General features: G+C 39.6%; 1 protein-coding gene across 7 annotated transcripts in view; it reads left to right on the forward strand.

Moving 5' to 3' along the window:
* The window catches only part of LOC129449107 (nuclear factor 1 B-type), a 105,268-nt gene that overhangs the window by 15,779 nt on the left and 65,359 nt on the right, over positions 1 to 24,130 (forward strand). For 6 of the 7 annotated variants that reach the window (XM_073859322.1, XM_073859321.1, XM_073859326.1 and 3 more), the window contains exon 2: positions 2,418 to 2,949. In XM_073859322.1, the coding sequence (XP_073715423.1) occupies positions 2,418 to 2,949 (532 nt within the window). Of the gene's footprint in view, positions 1 to 1,945; positions 2,099 to 2,417; positions 2,950 to 24,130 lie in introns of those variants that run through there. The other variant, XM_073859325.1, reaches the window with a different exon arrangement.

Genomic DNA, 24,130 nt, shown 5'->3' on the forward strand with positions numbered 1-24,130 from the left:
ATTATTATGCAGTTATTATTATGAAAACAGATAAGTGGATTGTGTTTTATTTTACATTTCTTTTTTAGGCCTGTTAGGACGTTTAATTTTAATATTAGATATATATTATAATATATATTTATATATCTATTATTATTTTTATTATATTAGAAACAAGAAATGTTTATATAGCAAAATCACAGATTTTTAAAATAATAAGTTAAATATTGTAATTTAAAATGACTGAGCATTCTTGAAGTCAAATATCAGGCTAATAATAGTCCATTTAGTTTAGTTTTTTGATTTGGTTTATTAAATGTATATTGGACACAATTGATTGAATAGAGCTTATTGGATATTGCCTAATGTGTGTATAGTTTTGTTCAGAGAAATTGTGTGATAATGAACAAATTTAAGTTGTGTTAGGGTGTAAAGTGAATAAGAGATTTAAATATCTTAATTAAACTTGTTTAAATAACCTAACAGTAATATGTAAATATTAATAATCTGATGTTTTGTTAAAAAATTATTTGTTGAAAGTTTTTTTTAATAAATTGACTACACGGCATACTGAGAAAACTCACACTCTTCGGTGAGTTGAATTTTTTACCTGCAACACGCACCATTGCAAATTTTTGAGTGAAGGTTTGCACAAACATTCCAAAGTTGTGTCTTTTTTTGGTTTTTATAAAGTGGTTGAGTGTGGGCTATGTGTGTGGGATTGTCATAGTGTGGGATTGTCATAGAGATACAGGTGTGCTTGTTGTGGTTTTCCAAAAAGCTGTCGCCCGTCTGCACGCAGAACAATATGTGGTTTAGCTTGCCCCGATGCATTCATATCAGTACTTGTTCATATTTCAGTGTAGCAGTGGAAACATACAGAAATGTTTTCACAGTGTGTCTCTTCGATGTCAGTATCATGAGATATTTCACACACATACTCTTTAAAATCTTTATACCTTATTTTCTTAAACATGCCCTTATTCTATGCAAATTTGTTTTTCACACTCTTTTTGACTAGGAGCAGGATCTGGTTTTATTTATTATATTGATCAATTTAAAAACAGTTTTAATCAGTTTTACATTGTCTTGTCAGTGATTTTTGTAAAAAAAAATTGTGTATTCTGATATTTCTTATCATTTTTGAATTTATATAATTTTCTCTTGCTGGGGTGATGAGGAGATTATATGTGTGGAAATACATTGAGCAAATGGTACTCAGTGGTCTGTAAAATTGGCAACTGCATTTGCTCAATTTGTAGTGTAATGCTACATAACAAGTTGGGGCATATTAAGACAAAAAAGGCTGAATATGACAAGTTTGAATTAACCATCCAGCGTATTCGAGGAGTCAGACTGCTTAAGTTTTTTCTTGCTTTTTTATTGCCACTTTTACCAACTGGCTCTTGGAACCGAAGAATGTGTCTTTTGTGCCAAGATGCCATTTTCATTGTCCATCTTGGTTTGATTTTGAAGGGGCTTAAAATAATTGCGGTATTAATGCTTACAAATTAAATAATTACCAAGGACCGCAAGCACCTCCTTAAAGTAAAAAGATTGAAAGCTTCTTGCTAAAGGTGTAAACTTGACCCCCTCTCCCCAATTTTTACTTTTATTCACTGTTCCCATTTTAGTTAAAAGCCTTAACCTATTTCTGGCTTTGGGAAGCTTTATATTCTCATTTTAGACAAAAGACATGTCTCCATTTGTCTTGATGTCTTTTCATGTGTGGTTGATGGTCATGCGCTCAGCTGTCCTTGTCAAAGGCATTTGGTGACTCTCTATAACATATACCAGGACTCCCAGAGGTTCTGCACGTCTCTGTAGTACGGTCTGTTTCAGGAATGCTGGATGCTTTGATAAGAAATCTGGAAGTATGGGGGGTGCATGCTCTCCTGTGCCAACACACGGACTGGTGCTTTGAGTGTAGATAGAGACGGAGCAAGCGAAGGAAGGGGGGCAAAGAGAGTGAGAAATAGAAGGGAGTGGGAGATTGGTGATTCTGTAACTGTCTGCTCTTTGCTGGCACGGCCAGACGCGGTAAACAGTGGCATCCTTTTTCTGTGCGCCTCCAACACCTGCAGGCAGGCCAACGCAGCCTGCATTCGAAGTGGAAATGGTAGATGAAAATTTTTAATCGACATTTTTGAAACTTGTTTTTAAAGACTTTTGTGCTTAAAAGTTGGTTTAAATGCTAAAATGGTGTTCTTGTAATTGATATTTGCAACTGTATACATGCTTTTGTGAAGTGGTCACTTTTTTTAGCCTCTTATAAACAGTTTTTGTTCGCATTGCTTTCTAGACATATTTTTTCTGTTTTGTTTTTGGCCGCACGGCCCTTTGGCTAATTCAGGCAAGAACTCATGCCAAAAGGTCTCTTCTGCTCCTGCTAATTTTTTTAACATTTTCTCTCCGTCTCTCTTGCTCTCTTTCCACAGGATGAGTTTCATCCCTTCATCGAGGCGCTGCTCCCTCATGTGCGTGCCATAGCCTACACCTGGTTCAACCTGCAGGCAAGGAAACGCAAGTACTTTAAGAAGCACGAAAAGCGGATGTCCAAGGACGAAGAACGTGCTGTGAAAGACGAGCTGCTCAGCGAGAAGGCCGAAATCAAGCAAAAGTGGGCATCCCGTCTCTTGGCTAAGCTGCGCAAAGACATCCGGCAGGAGTACCGGGAAGACTTTGTGCTCAGCGTAACGGGCAAAAAGCACCCGTGCTGCGTACTCTCCAACCCCGACCAGAAGGGCAAGATCAGGAGAATCGACTGCCTGAGGCAGGCTGACAAAGTGTGGCGGCTGGACCTGGTGATGGTCATCCTGTTTAAAGGGATTCCGTTGGAGAGCACGGACGGGGAGCGGTTGGTCAAGTCACCGCACTGCACTAACCCAGCGCTCTGCGTTCAGCCCCATCACATCACCGTCTCCGTGAAAGAGCTGGACTTGTTTCTGGCATACTATGTCCAGGATCAAGGTAAGCGTTTGAAAGGGGGAACATTTCTTTTTTTATATACAAATAACAGAAAAAAGTTTTAATTCAGTCTATTTGGGTACATTTAGTTAAAAGTACAATTTTACATTCGCAGACTTATTCAGCATCTACAGGAGATGTGTTTGTAAATAAAAGATGTGAAAGTAAATACAATTTCCTTTCTGGAAATGCTCTCTCTTCACCTTTTAAGAATTGTACATGGCATAAAATGAACATTAGAATTTAAAAGTAAATCTAATTTAGAGTAGATCAAATTTTTTATTGCATTTTTTTGTATGTCTTTCCTTCTTTTAGATGTTATTGATTTTTCTGTTCCAGCCAATTTTATCGGTCTTCAACACTATTTTGTATTATGCTCTAGCATGCTAGTATTTTAACACAACAAAAATATGTCTTTGGATAACTATTACAATTTATTAACATTTATTTATATAGCAAACCCTAGACAAAAATAGCTACAACCGAAACTTTTCCATAATTTTGAATGTTTTCTATTTGAAAAGTATTTTTAATATCTTATTTTAATACCATGTTTTAAAAACAGCATTTATTTTAGTATCATAAATAATGTTTTTGGCACACTATTTAAGCGTGTATGTAAATGTTTTCAAAAACACTTGGGCTATTGTCAGGCATGGCACCTCCATTTTGTGAAACTGAAGTGCCAGGGTAAGCAGAAGGCAGAGCGGAGGGACACAATAATGGTTGCCACTGGCATCATGGTTGGCATCTTTTTGTCTTTGTAAAATGGCGTGCATTCGCCTTTTAGCTCTCACATTGTAGGCTTAGTCTCATATAGAGCTAAATTAATTTTATACAAATTAGCCATTGTTGTCTTATGCAATTTCTTGGATGGATCATAACATGTTTAGCATTTAAACACTCATAGTTTGTTCACATTAGTGTATTAATGTTAAACATTTATATGTGTATAGTGTGATCTTGGTGGCTGACTGATATTAAACGCCTCAAATAAATGTTTTTCTTTTTATTAATCTAATATAATCAAAATATTAGAGGCTATTGAGCAACTAAACAGTGGGTTTTCTGCTAGGGACTCTCTGTGGCAATTCAGCGTGTTAAGCTTCTAGTATCCAGTGCCCATCTCTAAACAATGCCCTCGCATTGTGCCAGTGTACCCAGGGCGGCCATTTTGTTAGCGTTGTGCCAGGAGAGTGCCAGTGACTGAGGATGGCGGTTGGTATCAAACCCTCTTTGTCTGCTTGCTGCATGCCTTTGATTCGTTAGTTGGCATCCGCAATGCAGTTGGCACGAGGAAAGTTTTCTGACAGTGGCGGATCGACAGCCGCTTTATTCATAAAATAAAACTAATAATAAAAAAACATAATATTTAAAGCAAAAGGAAATCTTTACCCACATCATAAAGGAAATTGTGGCTTGTGGTCTGTGGCTGTGAATTGAAAGTACTAAATCGAGTTTTCCGCTCAGGGTCAGCTGATTGTTGACGCTGGTATATGCCAAAAGGACTTCGTAAGGTGACAACCAAACAAGCATTTAATTTCTTTACAGCAATTGTGTCTCTTCTCCCAATAACATAGCTAGACACAACTAGTGTTGTGTGCTTGGTAATTTGTTTCATGATCTGGTTTAAATTTGAAGGTGTTTCGAAGCTAACCGCGGCACCTGGCATCGGTAGAGGCATCAGACACTTTGCCTCAGGTTTATGGGCAAAGGCTTAGAAGACTCGCCAGTGTTTGCAATACCACCTTAGTAAATGCCCATTGAAAGGTGGTGGAGAGGACAGGAATGAGGGGCGGCAGGCTTGTCGGTGGGCATCGTGCCATGCCCTGCCTCTGTGCTTCTCCAAGCCTGGCCATGCCATTGTGCTTGTGCCTGAGCTGTTCAGCTTCATTCTCTCGTAAAATGATTATAACATTATCAAGATCACAGTTGTTCAGTTAAACAGAATTTTTAATGTAGCATTTCTGAGCGAATGCATTCAAATTAAATCCGTTGTGTGCAATCGGCTCACTTCCATTTGTGTGATCTGTTACAGTGTTTTATACTTGTTTGCTTTGAAAAACAATTTCGCTTTGAAGCTATTTAGGTAAATGTTGCATGGATTATTTCAGCTATTGGAATTCTTTTAATTCCTTACTAGCTTTGCAAGTCAAGTCTGAACATGTGAGGTGATGCTCATTTTACTCATAAATCAAAACACGTACTTACCAGGCCACATTTTAGATAAAGTATGTGAATAATGTTATAGTTGAAGATGTGTTGTGTTAGTTTGTTTTAAGCTCTGCTAAGAAAAACTGTGCTAGGATTTATAGTATATGACAGAACAGTGACTGCACATGTAAACTGTCAGAAAAAATGGTTTCAAGCTGTCAGTGGGGCAGTACCCTTTTAAAAGATCCTAATTTGTACCATTTAGGTACAGATATTTATATTTACTAATGTTATGTAGCAATATTTTCTAATATGTACCTTTTAAGGTATTAAAGGTGGGGTGCATGATTTTTTGAAAGCCAATGTTGATATTTTAAATCACCTTAACAAACACGCCCCTACCCCTACCCGGTTAGTAGGCAAGCCCCTTACTGCTGATTGGCTACAAGCGTGTTTTGGTACTTGGCCCGACTCCCTTTTTCCAAAGTTTTTGTACAAAATCATGCACCCCGCCTTTAATATGCACTCTTTGGTGCCAATATGTACCTTTGAGGTACTAATATGAGCTCTTTAGATGTACTTTTTGAAAGGGTACCGCCTCCATGAGAGCTAGGGACCATTTTTTCACCATTTTTTAATTTTGAAAGAAGCCAAGAGGTTGTATATAAAATTTTTGTTCCATTTTTTTTTCTGATTTAGCCTATGCTATTGATATTCTGTCTCACTCTCGAATATGTTGTAACGTTTAGCTCAGTGTTTAGATTTTCTTTTTAAACATGTGACACAATTTATTTAAATAAACACAAAACTGCCAAAACAGCAGTTTTAATTAAGTGCAGTTTCAAGCCTAACATAAATGTTTACATTTGTCTGACAGTTGGTTTGTTTCAAATATTTAACTCTCATTTTTAATAAACAATATAACTGAAACAAAGAAATTACCAATCAGTATGTCCCCCAAAGAAAAACTCGTTTCTATCAACCTCCTCCAAATAAAATATTGTAGGTCCATGTTACTCTCGCAAGCACTTTTTTGGGAGAGACAGAGCCCGTGTTACTAAAAAAACAGAACCAGCGTTACACAATCGCAAGAGCTTGACACGGCAATAACATTGTAAAGGTGTCACGAATGTTTATTTTGGTCCCCTGTGAACTAGCCTGTGTTTTATTAGCTGATTTTCTGGTGTCGAGTGAATTGTATCTTATTTGTTCGACCATGTAAGAGGGCTCTGTTTTACGACTACGGGACTTAGCTTTTGGCCCCCGTGTCAGGACCTCCGCTTAAGATATGGAAGGTGTCATGTGAAGTTTAATTGAGCACAACAGATCTTTGAAAACAAGGTGGCGTGTGGGAGCAGGTCAGGGGGTCGTTTTGGGGGGCACCTGGACCCCCGGCTAACTCGTGACCTGTTGTTGTCTGGGTCAGAAGAGCGGTTGCCAGCTCCTTGAGAAGAGCTGGTCATTCATCAAACTCCCTCTCTCGACTTGCCAAAACCCCCAACATGCAAATGCGCGCGCGCACACACTGAGTTCCCATAGAGCCTGTGTGTGTGTTCTGTAGAGGAGCTGTTTGCTCCTAGTTTTCCAGCTGGCTGAGTATACGGCAGAGCCAGGACTAGCCACCGTGACCTATAGGTTAAGACCCCTGTCAGTGACGTCCAACTTGCGGTTTCTCTGCTTTCACTTTTTTCTGTCTGTCTGTGTCTTATCTGGTCCTGATTTTTCGCACTAGAATCTTTTTAGATACTCATTCTAGGGTTGTGTAATTATTGAGTTGGTTTGAAATATGGCAAACATAGTGGATTTCCGAAAGTAATAGGACTCGCCTCTCTGAAAACTTCATTAGTAAATGGATGCCTATGTCAGATTGCATCGCATCAAAAATGTTCTCAACTTTTGCCCTCTTTCACAAACCCTCCTTGTTAGCACGCTGAACCTTCCCTATTGGCATTTTTTTTTTTGATGCAGTACAGTATAAACTGTAGTGTGCTATAATGAGAATTAAGGGACAGCTGGCAGGGATGCAACACACACACAAACCCTTTGACAATTTGAGGCCCAAACCGAATCTTTTAGGAAAATCGTCACAAGCGTATAGAACAGAGCCACAGCATTTGTTTTGCTTTTTTGTTATTTATTTATTTGCTAATCGTTTCCAGCGAGCCCATGTGGCAGAGGCGGTCATAAGTTTGTTTTTTGGATAGAAACAAAAAGTGATCAGCACATTCACTCGATGGCCCGCGGCTACTGACTAGCTCCCAAAAATCGCTACAGATGGTCTCTTTTTTGCTTCCTCTGTCTCTTATGAACAAGGCATTTGTTGGTGCTTCGCTTTCAAAAAAGGACTACAACATGCACGACTTGGTTTCAGTTGTGGAAATGAAAGGCAATAGCTTCTGTTTGATGTTTTAGTACACTGGTGTACCGCCACATTAAACATAAAGAGGGAAAGAGAAGGAGAGAGGGGGCGGTGAAGGAGCAGTGAAAGGATTTGCCACTACGACTTCAATCCAAACGATAATCTTAGTGGCCTGTGGGTGTTGTGAGTGCTTCTCTGCCGAGTTTCCTCCGATTAAAGAGCCCGATTGAGTAAAACACACATTTGTGTATTTTTCCTCCCTTTTTTATAAAAGAAAGGGATTAAACAGGTTTTGATTTGAGAAAAAGCCTTTTCTTTAGCTGCTGCTTTCTGAAGTACGTAAGCTGTAACGTTATAGCGGCGTATAGAGCGGAATGAATGTTGGGAGGCTCGTGCAAGCTGTTGAATGCCAGAGCAGAGATAAAGGCAGACATGTGCTGGCCTTATTTAACCTCTGCCATCCATTTGGTTTTCTTTGGTGGAACTTGATCTTCTGCTCAAAGCAACCGAACAGTAAGAGGCCATCTGATCGCATCCCGCTGAAAAGACTTTATGATGTAAGCGTCGCAGGAATGCAACTGAAAACATTCGGATCCGCTCCGGTACTGCGGACAAATCTAGCGTACAAATCTACAGATGCAGCTGTGATCTCATGGTGGCTCTGCGTTGAGCGAGATACGGTTTTGTGCTGAGCATGCAGTGAAGTCTGAGGCCGCAGTGCTGATTAGTATGCTGCATGGCCGGCGGTGACTAGCTCATGCAAAAGCCATAACCTATCGAACACATTCCCTTAGTCTAATCCATTTAGAGCTCCCTGCAGCTCTCAGGCCTCCCTTATTGATTTCCCCCTCCCTCTGAAACTCTCTCTTGTCCTCGGTGTCTTTCTATCTGCCCCGCTGTTGGTTAAATTCAGAGGTGTAGTGTTACTCCACATGCTGCCGCAAAGGAAACCCGTCTCCATGTGTTCTCTCTCACTATCCCATTTTGCCTTTGAGCCATCTTATAGTATGTGTCACAACTTTAATGTCCTCTTTTTGTTTCCTTCTGGTTTCACTCTCCCTTCCAAGATGCATTGTAGGTTTCAGAAACCGATCTCATAAGTTTGTGCAAACAAATTTGTGTGTGCATTGGAGAGTGTATTTGTGGTGCTGTGTTATCTCCGGGACTCTTTGTTGATACCCTCAGGCTTAAGCACACTATAACCTCCTTCGCTTTCTTTCACACACTGTAATGTGTACATAAATCTCTGTGGGTACGAGGAGTGTCGAAAGGTCTGTGCAACAGCGTGGGTTTCGCTTCACTTTAGTATATGCGAGTGTGTGGTCGGGAGAAAGGGATATTCCCTTTGGAGTGCTTTATCAAAAGTGGTGGAAGCACATAGCTTATCATTAATGTTGACCTGGATGCCAGAATCTACCATCATAAAAAATAGCAAAAAATAGCATTCTTTTCAGGGTTCGCAGACTTTTCTGTGTTGCTCTCAATGACTTGCGTAACTCAAAGTTGCTTTTCCTAAACCCCACATCAGTGCAGACAGGGTCTTTGTGAGAGCCCATAATGCATTGCTGCTCCCTGGGGCCTTCTTGACAAGGGAACCAGCATAAACCCCTCCTTTCCTTCTATGTGTTCTTTAAATGAAGATGGATGGCCCCATCCTCCCTTACTGTATCTCACTGTATGGGGTGTCTGGATCTCCTGCCCCAACACCCCCCTCCTCTCAATTCCAGGACTGGACCAACACCACCCCATAATGGCCTCTTCTCCACTCTTCCATCAATCCAGCATGCTTATCACATAGCTGCGCCGATGGAGATCTTCCAGACGGCGAGAAGCAGACAAAAGAGAAAGTCAGAGGGGGTTTAGGGTTAAGGTAGTGGAGGAACCCATATTGAAACGGCAAGACCTGGGGAGCTGGAGAGGGCAAGAGTCAGACATAAAGAAAGAGAGTGAGTCTGGATTCCTCCGTTGTGGGACAGTCGGTTTCTTTCACGTCTGTACGCTTACAGGCGTCCTTCATTAGGGGGACGGCCCGATGAATAGTTGCCGGAGAAGGCCAGAGACAATCGAGGAGGTTGCCATGGGAGACAGTGACTTCTTCCCCCCTTCTGCCCACAGTTGAAGTCTTTTCATGGCAGACAGGATTCAGAGTGATGGCCGTCTCCTCTTTTGTGTGTCTGGTACAGTACCTCCCGCCGCTGAGACGGACGACACAGAGGTAACCGTGTGGAAGGGGAGGGATGTCGTGATGGGGTCATGAACACTTTGTGAATGACTTTTTGGGGGTTTACAGTTTCTCCTGTAGAGTTATCCATAGCTTACTACATCACATGTTTTGTGGAGGTATCTGCCGTAAACCTTTTGTCCAACAGGGTATTACGTACTGCAGATTTTATTAAGAAACCGATGAGTGCTGTCAACCAAGGACAGGTGTGTGTTGTGTACTGTGCTAAGGAATGGCCATGCCCCTTTTTATTTATTAGTCAGATTTCCCCTGAAAAGGCAATAAAAAGTTACCTCTATCTCTAGATAACAGCTCATACACTTAGTTGCCAGGGAAAGCATTAACAGCAAATGTAAACAATTGTTATATTGTAAATTGAGTAGACTTTGCTCAACACACAATGTTGTAAGTTGTAGTCCCTCACATACAGTACATCCACACAGTCACACAAGTGCTGTAGTTCCCTGTAGCTGTGTGCTCCGAGGATCATGTGGACATCCTGTGAGGTAAAACAACATTAAAACCAACCCTCAGCAATCATGGGAAAGACAGATGTCAAAACACGCGTGTACAGTCGCTTTCCCCCAGCGATAATAGCATCCTGTTTTCACACGCCTTCATTGTATAAAGGGAGTTTTTGGGGGTAAAAAAAGAAAAGTCTGGAGAAAGCAAGATGTTCATTCAGTTTATAGATCCAGCAGTAGTCAGATGTAACCCTGCCTGTGAAATCAAGGCCAAGTCTCAGAATTTAATTTTGAGAATAGAAGCATCTCAATTTGGATTTTACTTATTGATTTTGCATTGATTTTAATCATGGCCTTACTCAGTCAATATTAAAGATATCAAGGTTATATTTTCACAGAATGTTCTTTCCATTATATGTAGTATGATTGACAGTAAGTTACACAAAAAAAGGCTTTTGCTTATCTTCGTGTCCTTCAAACCCCATATGTTGTTTTCTGTGGAACATTCAGTGAAAATGCATGGTGAGCAGTTTGTCAAGCTAAACTAAGTTAAGGAATTACTTCTTTTCTACAGATGAACAGAAATAGTCATAGAGTCCTATTAGGTTACTGATTGTGGGTTGTTAGTGCTTGTTAAACCTGATTGCTTGCCCATTAATGAAAATAAGGTAGTGTGTGTATCCACCTGTCACCAATTGCTGACTTGCTGCTGCTCTACATTTCTGAAGATGTCTGTTCTTGTCATTTGCCCTATCCTATGACAGCTCAGAGCTGTGGTTTCTGGGAAATTTATGTGTTAAACACATAGTGTGGTGCAGTCGGGCAGTTGTTGATTAAACGCACACTGCCGGTAACGGCAGGCTAATGAATGCATGGCTTTAACGGCTACGTATGTGGCTCATTACAAGAGCATGAACTGAAAGGATATACGCATTGGCTCTGGATTACTGACATTTTTTTCAAATTGGTCTTCTGCTTGGCCCAGGAATCTTGCTGCTGTTTTTTCCCCTGTTCTCCTTCAACCCCAGTGTGCCTCTCTGACTTTTGTAGAACATCCACCCACCCGTATGCATATTCGCACACACTCACAAAAACGCACACGCTCGCCCACACTTTAGTCCCTAAAGCCTGTATTTAGACAAAATCAGACATACAGCTTTGATAACCACAACTTCGCCATGGCATTTGACAGCACCGCGAGTGTATTTTTGAGCGCAAGCGCTAGGATTGGGTTCCAAGTTCAGCCACAGAAGTTTGTAATTAAGGCTGGTACATGTGCATAGGCCCCGAACCCACAATTACATTATGTTTCTTTCCCAAAATAATAATGTAATGATGCGGTCCAATAAAAGTTGCAGTGCTAGAGAAAGCATAGTTACTTCATCTATGCTGGGTCAAAGATTCACATGTTTGATCATTTAGAAACGAACCAATTTCGATGTTTGGCTTGACGACGTCATAGGCTGTAAAGGAGGAGGCACATAGGACTGGGATACTGTATTTGTTTAAAGTAGACTTTTCTTTTCAACCACTGGGTTGCAAACAAGTCCTGGCTTTACTGTTACCTCTGACTCTCAAAACATCCCAATCCATAACTGCTAGCTGGAATTTCCTTCATCTCATTCATGTGCCATCTGTGTGAATGCATTCCAATTCATGTGATGGTTTGTATTGTCTTTTCCGAGTTCCAGAACAATGCCACCTTTGCTCAGATACTGACTCTGTACTTTTGAATCCACGTTAGAAGGGATTAGAGGAAAGTTGACCATTGTTCTCCAGGGAGGATGTGTTGTATTTAGCCTTCCCATTACATTAACAAATGCGTGATTGCTAAACTGGCGTTTCTAAATTGTGTGTGCTTGCATGTGAGAAAGGGAAATCGTTTGCGTTTGACAGAAAGAAAGATTATTGAACAACAAATGTTGTCTCCTATTTGCGTCTGTTGACAAAGAGAGTCATCCTGTGCTGTTGGCAGCTTAAAGAACTTCCTTCAGATTGGGATCAGGTCTTTAGATGGCAGATTAGACTTTATTGGTAATGCTAAAGTACGCCCACAAATACGGCCACATTTTAATGCACTTAGTTGTAATTGATTCATCCTGAAAATGCTGACGGTAGCCTGTGCTCAGGTCAAAGCTGTTTTATCAGTACAAGACCCATCAAGACCAATTCAATCAAAGCAAGGTGAAAACTACAGTTTTGCGGGAACTGATGAGTCTGTGAGAAGCTAAAATTATGAAACTTATTTATACAGGCAATTGTACCTTGCTCTGGTTTTTGCTGTCTTACTGTGCGTTCACACCAGACGTGGTAGAGGCGGCAAAAACGCGCTATTCGCCCGTAGTTGGGTGTTTGAACATTTTGAGTTTACTTGCTTCATTCGCGCATAAATTCTAGTCATTCCAGACATTCACGCAGAAATTTGTGTCATGGGAGGGGCTTCTGCGACTCTGCTCGCTTCCTGTAATCACGTCACTACTAGAGCAAGCTGCTGATTGGTTAACGCAGGGCAAATATCCTCCAAAGTTCAGATTTTTCAACTTGCGCATTTCCCATGGCAACGCCCAGTTCACGTGGAACGTGCCATCTGTCCCACGCCGAAGGATGTCTACGTCTTTGCATTGACTAAACGTGTAAATTTTTTGCGCTTGCCGCCTCTTCCGCGTCTGGTGTGAATTTAAGTTAGGGGCCGTTTACATAGCAAGGTTTTCTACCGAGTTTTAAACCATTCCTGATTTTTTATAACCTTTTTTAACATGTGGTAATTCAGTCTATAGGCATGTGCGAGTATAACCAAAACAGCAATGGCGGCCTAAATGTGAGTTAATCCCTACCAAAGAAAGTGTACAAAATTTTGCCGCTTTATAGTCCAGGGTCACAAACCTACCTCATCGTCTGTCTAAACAAAACTGCTTGATGCTTTTGTCGTCTTCATCCTTTGTGTTTATCGCTCTGACTGTAGAAAAATTCATACTATGTGTGCGGGCGTATAGTGCTTCTTTACAAAGTAACTATGCCTACTACTGGCCTTGCACGTGTAATACATCAGTTTTAGTCATTTTAATGCATCTATGTAAACATGGATCTTTATTTATAAATTTTTTAGATATTTTGGGGGCATTTATCACTTTTAATTGACAGTACAGTAAGGAGAGGACAGAAAAGTACTGGGTGGAGAACTGAGGAACCCGACTGGGCAAAGGACGCCAAGCCGGGACTCGAAAGCGCGTCTACGCTATGTGTCGGAGCACTGCCTACTACACCAGGATCTTTTTGACAGTATTGTTGTGTACGTGAATATTTTTCAAAACGCAAAGAACGCTTTCATTTTTTGCTATATCATTGCTGTGTAAACGTAGCCTTAAAGGCTTCCTTAAAACTGATTTGTCGACCTGTCCTTCAGACAACCCAACAACTAGTTGATTTAGAATCTGTGCAGTTTTGCACATCCATTGTGTTTAGCTATTAAAACATTTTCATATGCTGATGCTAACGGATGGTCAGTGAGAAAAAGAGTGAGGTCAAGACTCTTGTGGCATGAACCTCAACCCACCATGTGTGTCTTGTTAAGGGCAGTTATGACAAATGGCAGCAGCTGTACAAACTAATCTCTCTGTAGCTTTCACACATGGCATTCAATTAACAATGGACCACTGTCAGACTATAATCCACAGCTAGCCAACCTGCCCCTTCTCCTGCTGGTTTAACCAACCTTACTATGTGTGTGCGCAAGTACGGAGAAATGTTTCAAAGTGCTTGACGTGTTTTCATGAGTTGACGTTAGCTTAGCGGCTCCAGATCAGTCAATCGCAGGCTTGCATACGTCAATCGAGTGTACCTTTGTATTATATAGCATTAGCACATGTACAATGTTTATGAATAGAAGTAGTTAAGGTATTTAGGTCACTTTAATGCAGCACAACTACGCTCGTGCATGCACGCACACTTACACAGCTGCTTGGCTTGTGTGTACGTGTGGCGGGAAGTGGCTTGTCAGGGACTACATTCCCACTGGGTTTGTAGTGATGAAGTGTGTGTTGCAGTGGTCACTTTCAGCTGAACCCCACTTAAATGAATACACACCCTTTGTGAGATTCGTGTTAAACATTTTCATTGGTTTAGATGCATGCATGCATATATGACAATAGATATTAGTATGCAAACATACATGTTTCAAACAGTAAGCTTTCAAAACCTAGTAAGGTGCCTATAGTATCTAGGTGCCATTTTATCCATCATACCCATAAAATGCAGCCCCTTGTAGCCATATACTGCATATAAAGACATAGTATAACCATGCATGGACAGTAAGGTCAGAAGGGTTTTGTGACTGCAAATATAAAAAATTGAGTGATAAAAGATATAAAGTAGAGATGGCAGGTTTGAAATGGCCAAGTAAAGCAACAGGCATGAATGAATCAACTGAATGAGAAAAGGACTTGACTTTTTTTTCTGCTCTGCATCCGAGAATAATTAAGCTCAATCCCTCTGGCTGTGGACAAAGCCACAGACTTATTGAAGAAAGAGGGAGAAGGTTTGGATGAATGTGGGGGAGTTGAAACCAAGCATGACAAGAGTGCTGACCAACCCCATCGTGCAGAAACACATACAGAGTAAAGGATTCATTCATTAAGCCATTTCCGCCTAACTTTAATGTTTAAGCCTTTTTGTAGATTCAAGCTTAATTCTTTATTTTTTTAAAGATTATGGGTAAACATGGCCTAAACTGTGTTATGTTTACCTCAGAAGACCTTATGAGCCTACAGCCAACGTGACTTCCCATACACACACCAAAGCACACACACACACACCTTTTCCTGTGGGAGCTTGCAGGCATAGTGTGTTTTTCTTGCAAGTTGCATGTAAAAGTTCCTTCTTGTACGTAGGAGAACAGTGACAAGATTATTCCTGAAGTTGAATTCGCTAGCCTGCACAATTTTAAGCATACACAAATTCACTTGTTGCCTAGAATTGAAGTGCACTGGGTGGGTGAAGAATAGACAAGCTAAGACAAGCATCTTCATTTGTAGGAACCCCTGTTTACACTTGGTACACTTCGTTTTGAGCTCGTCCAAATTCGACCACATTTAGAGGTAGTTGAAAACACTTTCGATCGGATTGCTTTTGTAGTGTAAACAGGCATGTGGTCGAATGTTTTCGAACAGCCACACGAGATCGCCTACTCTCCGCATATTTATCTAATCTGAGGTACTGAGCACAATGTTTGACATCTTTTCTGACTTCTAACGCGAACACACACAGTGTACAGCGCTTTCTTTAGGCTTTCATTGATAAAACTAAATCGACTGACCTCCGCATGTGAAAGTTGCGCGATCTTATTTCATTACTTGTGCTAAAATATCAGAGAAAGCTCTTACATATACACGTACAAAACACTGTGCAGCATGTTTACTTGCAACACAAGCAGCGGATTCTGACAAAATATATGTAATTTTAAACCCGTCCTTTCTCCCGCTTGCATTTACACAAAATCAGACCATCCCCTTAAAGTAATCATTTCAAAAGTAGACAAAAGAGACAGATTTAAATACCAGGTATAAACGGAATGCGTTTCTCTCATCCATTTGTGATCCGATTGACAAACGCATCTTAAAGGATTCATCCATTTTCTTTAAAAAATCCAGATAATTTACTCACCACAATGTCATGCAAAATGTTGATGTCTTTCTTTATTCAGTCAAGAAGAAATGTTTTTTGAGGAAAACATTCCAGGATTTTTCTCATTTTAATGGACTTTAATGGACACCAACACGTAACAGTTTTAATGCAGTTTAAAATTGCAGTTTCAACTGAATTTCAAAGGACTCTAAACGATCCCAAACGCATAATGGTCTTATCTAGCGAAAAGATTGTTGACAAGAAAAATAAAAATATGCACTTTTAAACCACAGCTTCTCGTCTATCTCCATTCCTGTGACGCGCCAGCGCAACCTCACGTAATTCGCGAAATTCCGTGGAAAGGTCACGTGTTACATATATGAAACGCACATTTGTGGACCATTTTAAGCAATAAACTGACACAAAGACATTAATTAGTATCATTCAACATACAACAACGTCGGAACGGTCCTCTTTCTACACACTTGTAAACACTGGGACGTAGTTTCGCATACGTCCTCCGTGACCTCTTGACGTGATGACGTATTGTGTGAGGTCGCGCTGGCGCTTCACATGACCGGAGATAGATGAGAAGTTGTGGTTTAAAAGTGCATTTTTTATTTTTCTTGTCAAACATGACAATCGTTTTGCTAGATAAGACTCTTATGCTTCATTTGGGATTGTTTAGAGTGCTTTAAAACTGCAATTTTAAACTGCATTAAAACTGTTACGTGTTGGGGTCCATTAAAATAAGAAAAATCCTGGAATGTTTTCCTCAAAAAACATAATTTCTTCTCGACTGAACAAAGGAAGACATCAACATTTTGAATGACAAAATGAGGAAATTATCTAGATTTTTCTAAATTGACTAATTCTTTAATACCAAGTATAAACAGCCCCTAAGTATTAAACTTTGGCATTTTATGTGTGTTACACTGCATGACCCATGCACATGAAGAATTTTCAAAATGTAAGACATTATAAGCAGTAAGACTTAAAACGTTGGTGAAGGATAAAATGGGTGGAAAAATCTTGTAGACTTACTTTGGGGTGGGCTATTTGGACTAGTAACACCCTAGCAACCGCATAGCGGTGCACTTATAAACAACTCAAAGGACCTTAGCAGCTGCATTGCATTGCAACACCCTAGCACAGTGGTTTTCAAACAGTTTTATGACATTTTATGAAATACATTAATTTATCATGAAAAAAAAATAAGGCTACTAACCAAAAGCACTACTTTTTTGTATAATTTAATGTTTTTTTTTAATTAAAATTGAGTTTTAGAACCTTTTTTGTCACAAATTTTCTTTGGGGGGTCGCGAAGGAATGCACCATACACAAGGGGGGCCGCACGTTGAAAAAGTTTGGGAACCACTGCCCTAGCAAACGCACATTTCTTCAGAAAATGTAAAAATCTTCTGTTTCGAAAAGTGATCCAGTTAAGTTGGATAAGTAAAAGGACCTGAAAAGCTTCGACTACCATTTGCACAGGGATCTCCTGACTTCCGTTTTCATTTTATTGACCTTGTCAAAAGAGCAGGCGCCAATTTTTCCTAAATGGAAAAGTCCTTAGCTTTGAGAGGAAAGCTCTTGTGTTTTTTTTTCACGTTTTCTCATGTTATCTTGTGGGATTTGAACATACAGCTCTGTTTAATGCTGCGGTTTGGCTGGAAGCTGGTACGGGGTGGTATTTTTAAAGGAGTATCTGATCTTAGATGAGTCGTGCGAGTGCAGTGAGCAGAACAGCACAAGGCTTTGTGACAACACACACACACACACTCTCTCTCTTCTGCCGCACCTGCGGATTCACAAAGTACAAAGGGCCACCGCCAATCATTCTGCTGCTGTGCTTGTCTGGCATCTCGCAAGGAGATCACATCACCCTGAGTGTGTGTGCATGTGTGAAAGCCTGTGTCAGCACCTTCATCACTGCTATATAATAAATCACATAGGATATTACAGCTTTCAGGGCATTGCTTGCATGTGCAAGACAAAAAATATCCCTTAAGTGACCATGCTTGCTGACAGAGTGTGTGTGTGAGTATTTCTATATATATCCTGTATATATATACACTTGGGTTCAAGGCAGGACACAGACTGGCATGTAACGTGTGACATGCTTTTAGTCACGCACACCCTCAACTTAGCAGAATTTGTATAAGTCACGGTATAAATAGTTGGGTGATTCTCACGAAAACTTGGTTTTAAAAATGTCAAACATGAAAATGTAAAAATTGCTTAAATTTACTTTTTTCCCACCAGACATTGAAAAACAAAGTCTGGAGTAAATGGGAACATTAATTTAAAAACTTTTACTTATCATTTAACACTTTTTGTAACATAATTAAAAAAATTAGTCAAAAAAATCTCATTACCGCAACGGTCAGAAAACATCAACACTGACATATTTTCAAAATGACATGACAAACATGAAAGAACATAATTTGGAGATTCTGCACATGCATTTAAAATCAAAGTATTATGCTTCTATTAATTAAATTAACATTTAATAAGCATCTGTTGCGGTAATGATAATCAAAATGTCGTGTAAGCATTCTGACAAGACAATATTTCAAATTAACTGTAAAAAATGATCTTACCTGGTAGCCATCTTGAAGTAACTGGTCCATGTGCTTGGTCACTCAAAATCAAACTTTATTAAAATTCTGTATGTGTACTTAAACTGTTCTCAAAAAGTGTTGCGGAGGATGAGAACATCAGGCATGGACACATCATTTTTCTAATTATTCTTCATTATTATTATACATGAATATTCAGTAAATATTTTTTCTGTCACCTAAAGTAGTCTAGCAAAACATCCATTTATTTTTTTTCTTAATATTTTTGTGTTAATTTGATTAAATGACAACATAATGCATGTTCAAACACAGCCGGACACATTGCGGTAATGAGAATTTCAGCAGAAAATGAGATAAAATTTACAATTATAAATTCTTATGTTGAAATCACACATTGTGCAAGGTAGAACACAGTATTGTGTTAATTCTGATGCTTTTTAATGTTACTATATTACACATTTTAAAGCTGAAATCATTAGTGCCGTGGTGTTTCAATGGTTTCGTGAGAATCACCCAGTTATAGTCCCGAATATAAGACCAATTGGTCTGCTAAAATGACATCTGACGCTTCAAAAAGTCAGTCTCATAGAGTTTTTCAGTCTCATTTTTCCAGATATTTTTTTTTTGCTCCAGAAACTTGGAATTTTGTAGTTAATGTTGCAATATCTGCCTTTCAGTCCCTCCAGAAAAACGTGATCATGCAATGCATGATTCAATGCATAATCAGCCAAAGTCCGCATATAAATGGGGGGGGGCCCATTTTTTTTCAAATTCACCGCACTTTCGCAACATAAATAACAGATTTCCGCGCACAAAATATGAGGGGCTTGCATGATTTCAAAAAGTCACATATATCTTAGCAAAAAGTTGAAAAATGTTGCATTTACTTCACACAAGCGCAGCCATGTCCCCTCTTGCCATGGGAACATTATGAAGTGACGTGTTTTTGTGACCTGGACATCATTGAAAAGCTGCAAAAGCTGCAAATAGTTTATGCAAGTTCCTGCAGTTTTTGCAAGTTCCTGCAATTTCATCGCATAAAATTGCATAAATATTCCATCCCATTTTTTAAGAAAACGTGCCGCAAGATCAAGGATTTTTGCCCGCAACAATTACAAAAAACTTGATGTTTTCCTGGAAGGACTGGCCTTTCCATTGCATATGTTGGAAAACATTGTTGATATCTTTTCTTGAACTTTTGAGACAATGTGACATTTCTAGGACCTTTTCAATCGCAAACGCTACAATTTTGTGAAGAGTTTTATTTTTTTAGCTCTGTAAACTTAAGAATTATTTAGGAAATTTTGTTGTTCATATTTAATATCTCCAACTTTGCATTGCATATGTTGGCAAGCTTTGTTGCAAAAACTCTTTGTACACTGTAAAAAAAATCAGTAGAAATTACAGTGTTATTGCAGCTGGTTTGCCGGTATCTTACCGTAGATTTAAATTTATGTTATTTACTGGCAACATTTTGTTCAAAGTTAAACAAACATTAAACATTTACAAAAGTCTTTGTATTTACAGAGTAAAACTAAAAAAAACAGCATCAAGCAAAACATTCTGGGAAACAAAATCTGAATCAAAAAACAGAAAAAGGTTGATGATGAGTTCTGGTTCCCAGAATGCTTTGCATGAGGCTGTTATTGTATAGTTTTATTCTGTAAAGGTAAAGACTTGTACATTTTTAAAATGTATTTAACTTTGAACAAACTCGTGCCAGTAAATAACATAAATGTAAATCTACGGTAAATTACCGGCAACCCAGCTGCAATAACATTGTAATTTCTACTGATTTTTATTTTATTTTACAGTGTAGGGTCTTTTTATTAGTAAGCAAATACGCAAATCAGACCCCTGTCATTTTAGAAACGTTTTTCTTCCTACAGGTTGCTATTGGGTTTATTTTTGCCATGGAATCTGACTCGCCAGTGTTAAAATTCTTCCCCGTCTAGTGCACTCTGTCTTCACTGGGAAACTACAACTCTCACCCCGAGCCTCCATGCAGTCAAATGACACAGACAGTCTGTTGTACCCCACCAACAAAAGCAATGAATTCCCTAAGAATGGGCTTGTGTTTGCGAGCGCACCCCGGCGAGACCTCCGCTCCCCGTCTATACGTCTTCATCGCACAGCCTTTGTCGGGGTGTGGCGGCCCTACCGACTGAAAAGCCTCTGCCATCACCTGCCAGACTGTTGGAATGTTAATGCCATGGCCTTGATAATTGGATTTTACACACACCGTCTGCAAGAAACACAGACACAAATCTGCGGATAGATGTTCTTGCCGGCTATTGTTCTGCAGGCCTCTTAGCAGAGAGCTCAATAGAAGCTCGCCATGTTTGCACAGGGCCTCACGTCTCCAAAAAGAGTGTTTATAGTCGGAGTGTATGTGAAACCGCTCGAGTGCCAGGCACATGTCTGTCTGTCTGCTGGTACTTATAGGTATGCAGAACAACAAAAGAGTGTGAGGAGAGAAAGTAAATTAGAGATGTTGAAAAAGAAATAACTTTCTATATCAACTGCACAACTGCGATCCAGCTGTGATTTGAAATGACTCAACACGGTGTTGCAAAGAGATAAAGAAAGGGAAATACTGAATGAGAATATTTAAGAAAAAATAAGGCAATAGCACAGTAGCACAGCCGGAAGCACCTTATTGTTGCTGATAAACAAATAATATTACAAATATTAAGCACACAAATTTTCGTTGAGACTTTATTTTATTAAACCGATTTATTTAAAGGCTAGTTCACCCTTAAATGAAACTTTTGTCTTCATTTACTCGCCCTCATGATGTATCAAACCTGCATGATTTCTTTTTATTTCCCATGGCCACGTACGCTTTCATTTTCAGAAGTTGCGTTCCACAGAGGTATGAGAGTCATGGGTTTATAGCAACATGAGGGTGAATAAATGATGTTGTTTTTATTTTCGAGTGAACAATCCTTTGAAGTGCTAACCTTATTCCCTAAGACAATGGTTCCCAACTTTCTTTCCGTATGACTTTACCACTACTTTGACAAGCACATTGTACCGAGCCCCTAAGGTGACATTGGAGTAAAAAAAATCTAAAGTTTAGTTTCATGTGCTCACGTGAAACTTTCATGTGCTCACGCAAAACCTTCATGTGGAGATTTTTTTTTAAAGTTTAGTTTCGCATGCTCGCGCGTGAAACTTTCGCTTTCACGTGCCCGCGCGATAGCTTCACGTGAGCACGCGAAAAACTAACCTTTAAAAAAAATTCTGCACTTGAAGGTTTCGCGTGAGTACATGAAAGTTTCACGTGAGCACATGAAACTAAACTTTAGATTTTTTTACTCCAATGTCACCTTAGGGGCTCGGTAACATTGAGATGGAGCGAGCAAAATTAAAATAATTATTTTACACAAGAGAATATTTTAGCTACCTTATCTTGGCATTGTAAGCATATGATTTAAAAAAAAGTTAATATTTTATAAACTTTGAGCCCCCGTCCCCCCAGGTTGGGAACCACTGCGCTAGATGTCAGATAGTCGCTGACATGTTAACCAAGGTAATAGCTGACCCTTCATGCTGCGTTCAAACCCGCCGCGGTAGAGGCGTCAAGCGCAAGTGATTTCAATGTTAAGTCAATGTGAAGACGCGTTGACGCGCGTCTGGAGGTCTCGCACTAAAAGCCTCATTCGCGCCACGGTAGATGCAATTCCGCCTCATTTGCACGTCTAGTTCGCGCGAATTGATCGTTGTCGTGGCAAACTCGTGAGTTGAATAATTTGAACTTTGGCGGAAAAACGCCCGCGTTAACCAATCAGGAGCTTGCTCTAGTAGTGACGTGATTACAGAAAGCGAGCTTAGTCGCAGAAGCCCCTCCCATGACGTGAATTTCCGCATGAATGTCTCAATGACTAGAATGCGAATGAAGCGTGTAAACTCAAAATGTTCAAGCGGCAAACTAGACACGGTAGACGCAATGTTGATACCTCAAACGCTGTTGGTGTGAACCTACAGTAAGAATGCTGCTTAGATGTATACACGAAAGTTATGTACACAAGTGTTTAATTTGAACTAAGTTGAAAAGCTCTGTTGACCAATCCACACCATTTGATAAACAATTATGGGGCGGTTTCCCAGGCAGGGTTTAGATTAAGCCAGGACTAGGCCTTAATTATATTTGGACATTTCAGTAGTTTTTACAAACAAACCATACAAAAAACAGTACTGGTGTGTATCTTGAAACAAAACAGTGGCACTGATATATGTTAAAGGGACATTTCACAAGACTTTTTTAAGATTTACCATAAATCTTTGGTGTCTCCAGAGTATGTATGTGAAGTTTTAGCTCAAAATATCATATCAATAATTTATTATATCAAGTTAAAATTGCCACTTTGTAGGTGTGAGCAAAAATGTGCCATTTTTTGTGTGTCCTTTAAAATGCAAATGAGCTGATCTCAGTACTAAATGGCAGTGGCGTGGTTGGATAGTGCAGATTAAGAGGGCGGTATTATCCCCTTCTGACGTCACAGGGGGAGCCAAGTTACTGGGTTGTTCTATTTCAAATTTTCTAGGTTGATACAAGCACTGGGGACCCAATTATAGCACTTAAACAAGGAAAAAGTCAGATTTTCATGATATGTCCACTTTAGGAAATGTCAGTGCTCTTTCTTTTAAAATTAAGGCAGCTCAAACATGCATTTTAGTTTGGAGCTAGGATAAGCCCTGTCCGGGAAACCGCCCTTATAAGCTCAGGTTAGCTCTAGCATTGGTTTAAACTTTTTTAAAAGTCTTGTACTATACTTTGTTAATGTGCCTGTAGGCGTGCACTTTCTACATCTACGATACAGGTTGTTATACTGTAGCTATTCTTGGTGTATTTATGATGTGGGATCAGTGTTATGACTGTGTGTTTTGAAGCCTGTGCTTGTTTAATATGTACAGGAGACATAGACCCTGCTCGTGGCCCCTGCGTATTACACAGAGCTATTACATGAGCTTTTTAAACATTTTAGTAGTGACCTGAAATCTTTTCATTTACCTCAGAAGACCCAACCAACCTCACTATCAACTCACACCTTTATACCTTCCCCGAGATATGGCTTACAGGTAATACCTGATATGTTTTCTTTGTAGTGTTAATGTTTCTTGTAAGGAAACTGTCTGTGACAGGTTTATTTCCTTAACTGGCAATATACCTCAACAATATTTAGAAATTTGATATGTATCATTCACAAAACACACACTTTTTTTCCACACACGCTCCAGTTACAGTCTAAAGGATGTGTTGTGTTTGGCATGCACTTTATATTTGCCTGTAATCTTTGTGACTGAAACAATTACCTCAGCAAGTTTACTCACAGCTGTAGTTTTGGCTTGCTGGTCGAGTTGCTCGCTGCCAGTATCTGCCTTCAGTTTCAGAATAATCGCACCGTCTGCGCAGCCACGACTGCATTCCAATGACTGTAAAGTGAACCGTGCTTGACAAAATGCTTCGCAAAATGGCGGGAACATAAAAAGGGGAGTAAACTTTCTGTGTACTCGTGTATCAGATTGTGTATACTGCAAGGGCATTTCAATACTACAGAGCAAGAGTTAATACCTATGTCTTGCTTTTATCCAAAGCGAATTGCAGTAAAATGCATTACAAGGCATACATTTTTATCAGGGATAGTTCACCCAAAAATTGAAATTATGTCATCATTTACTCACTCTCATGTTATTACAAACCTGTATAAATTTCTTTGTTCTGCTGAACACCAAGGAAGATATTTTGAGCAAGGTTTGCAACCAAACATTTTTGAGCAGC

This window comes from Misgurnus anguillicaudatus, chromosome 21, assembly GCF_027580225.2.
Source record: "Misgurnus anguillicaudatus chromosome 21, ASM2758022v2, whole genome shotgun sequence".
Lineage (NCBI taxonomy): Eukaryota > Metazoa > Chordata > Actinopteri > Cypriniformes > Cobitidae > Misgurnus > Misgurnus anguillicaudatus.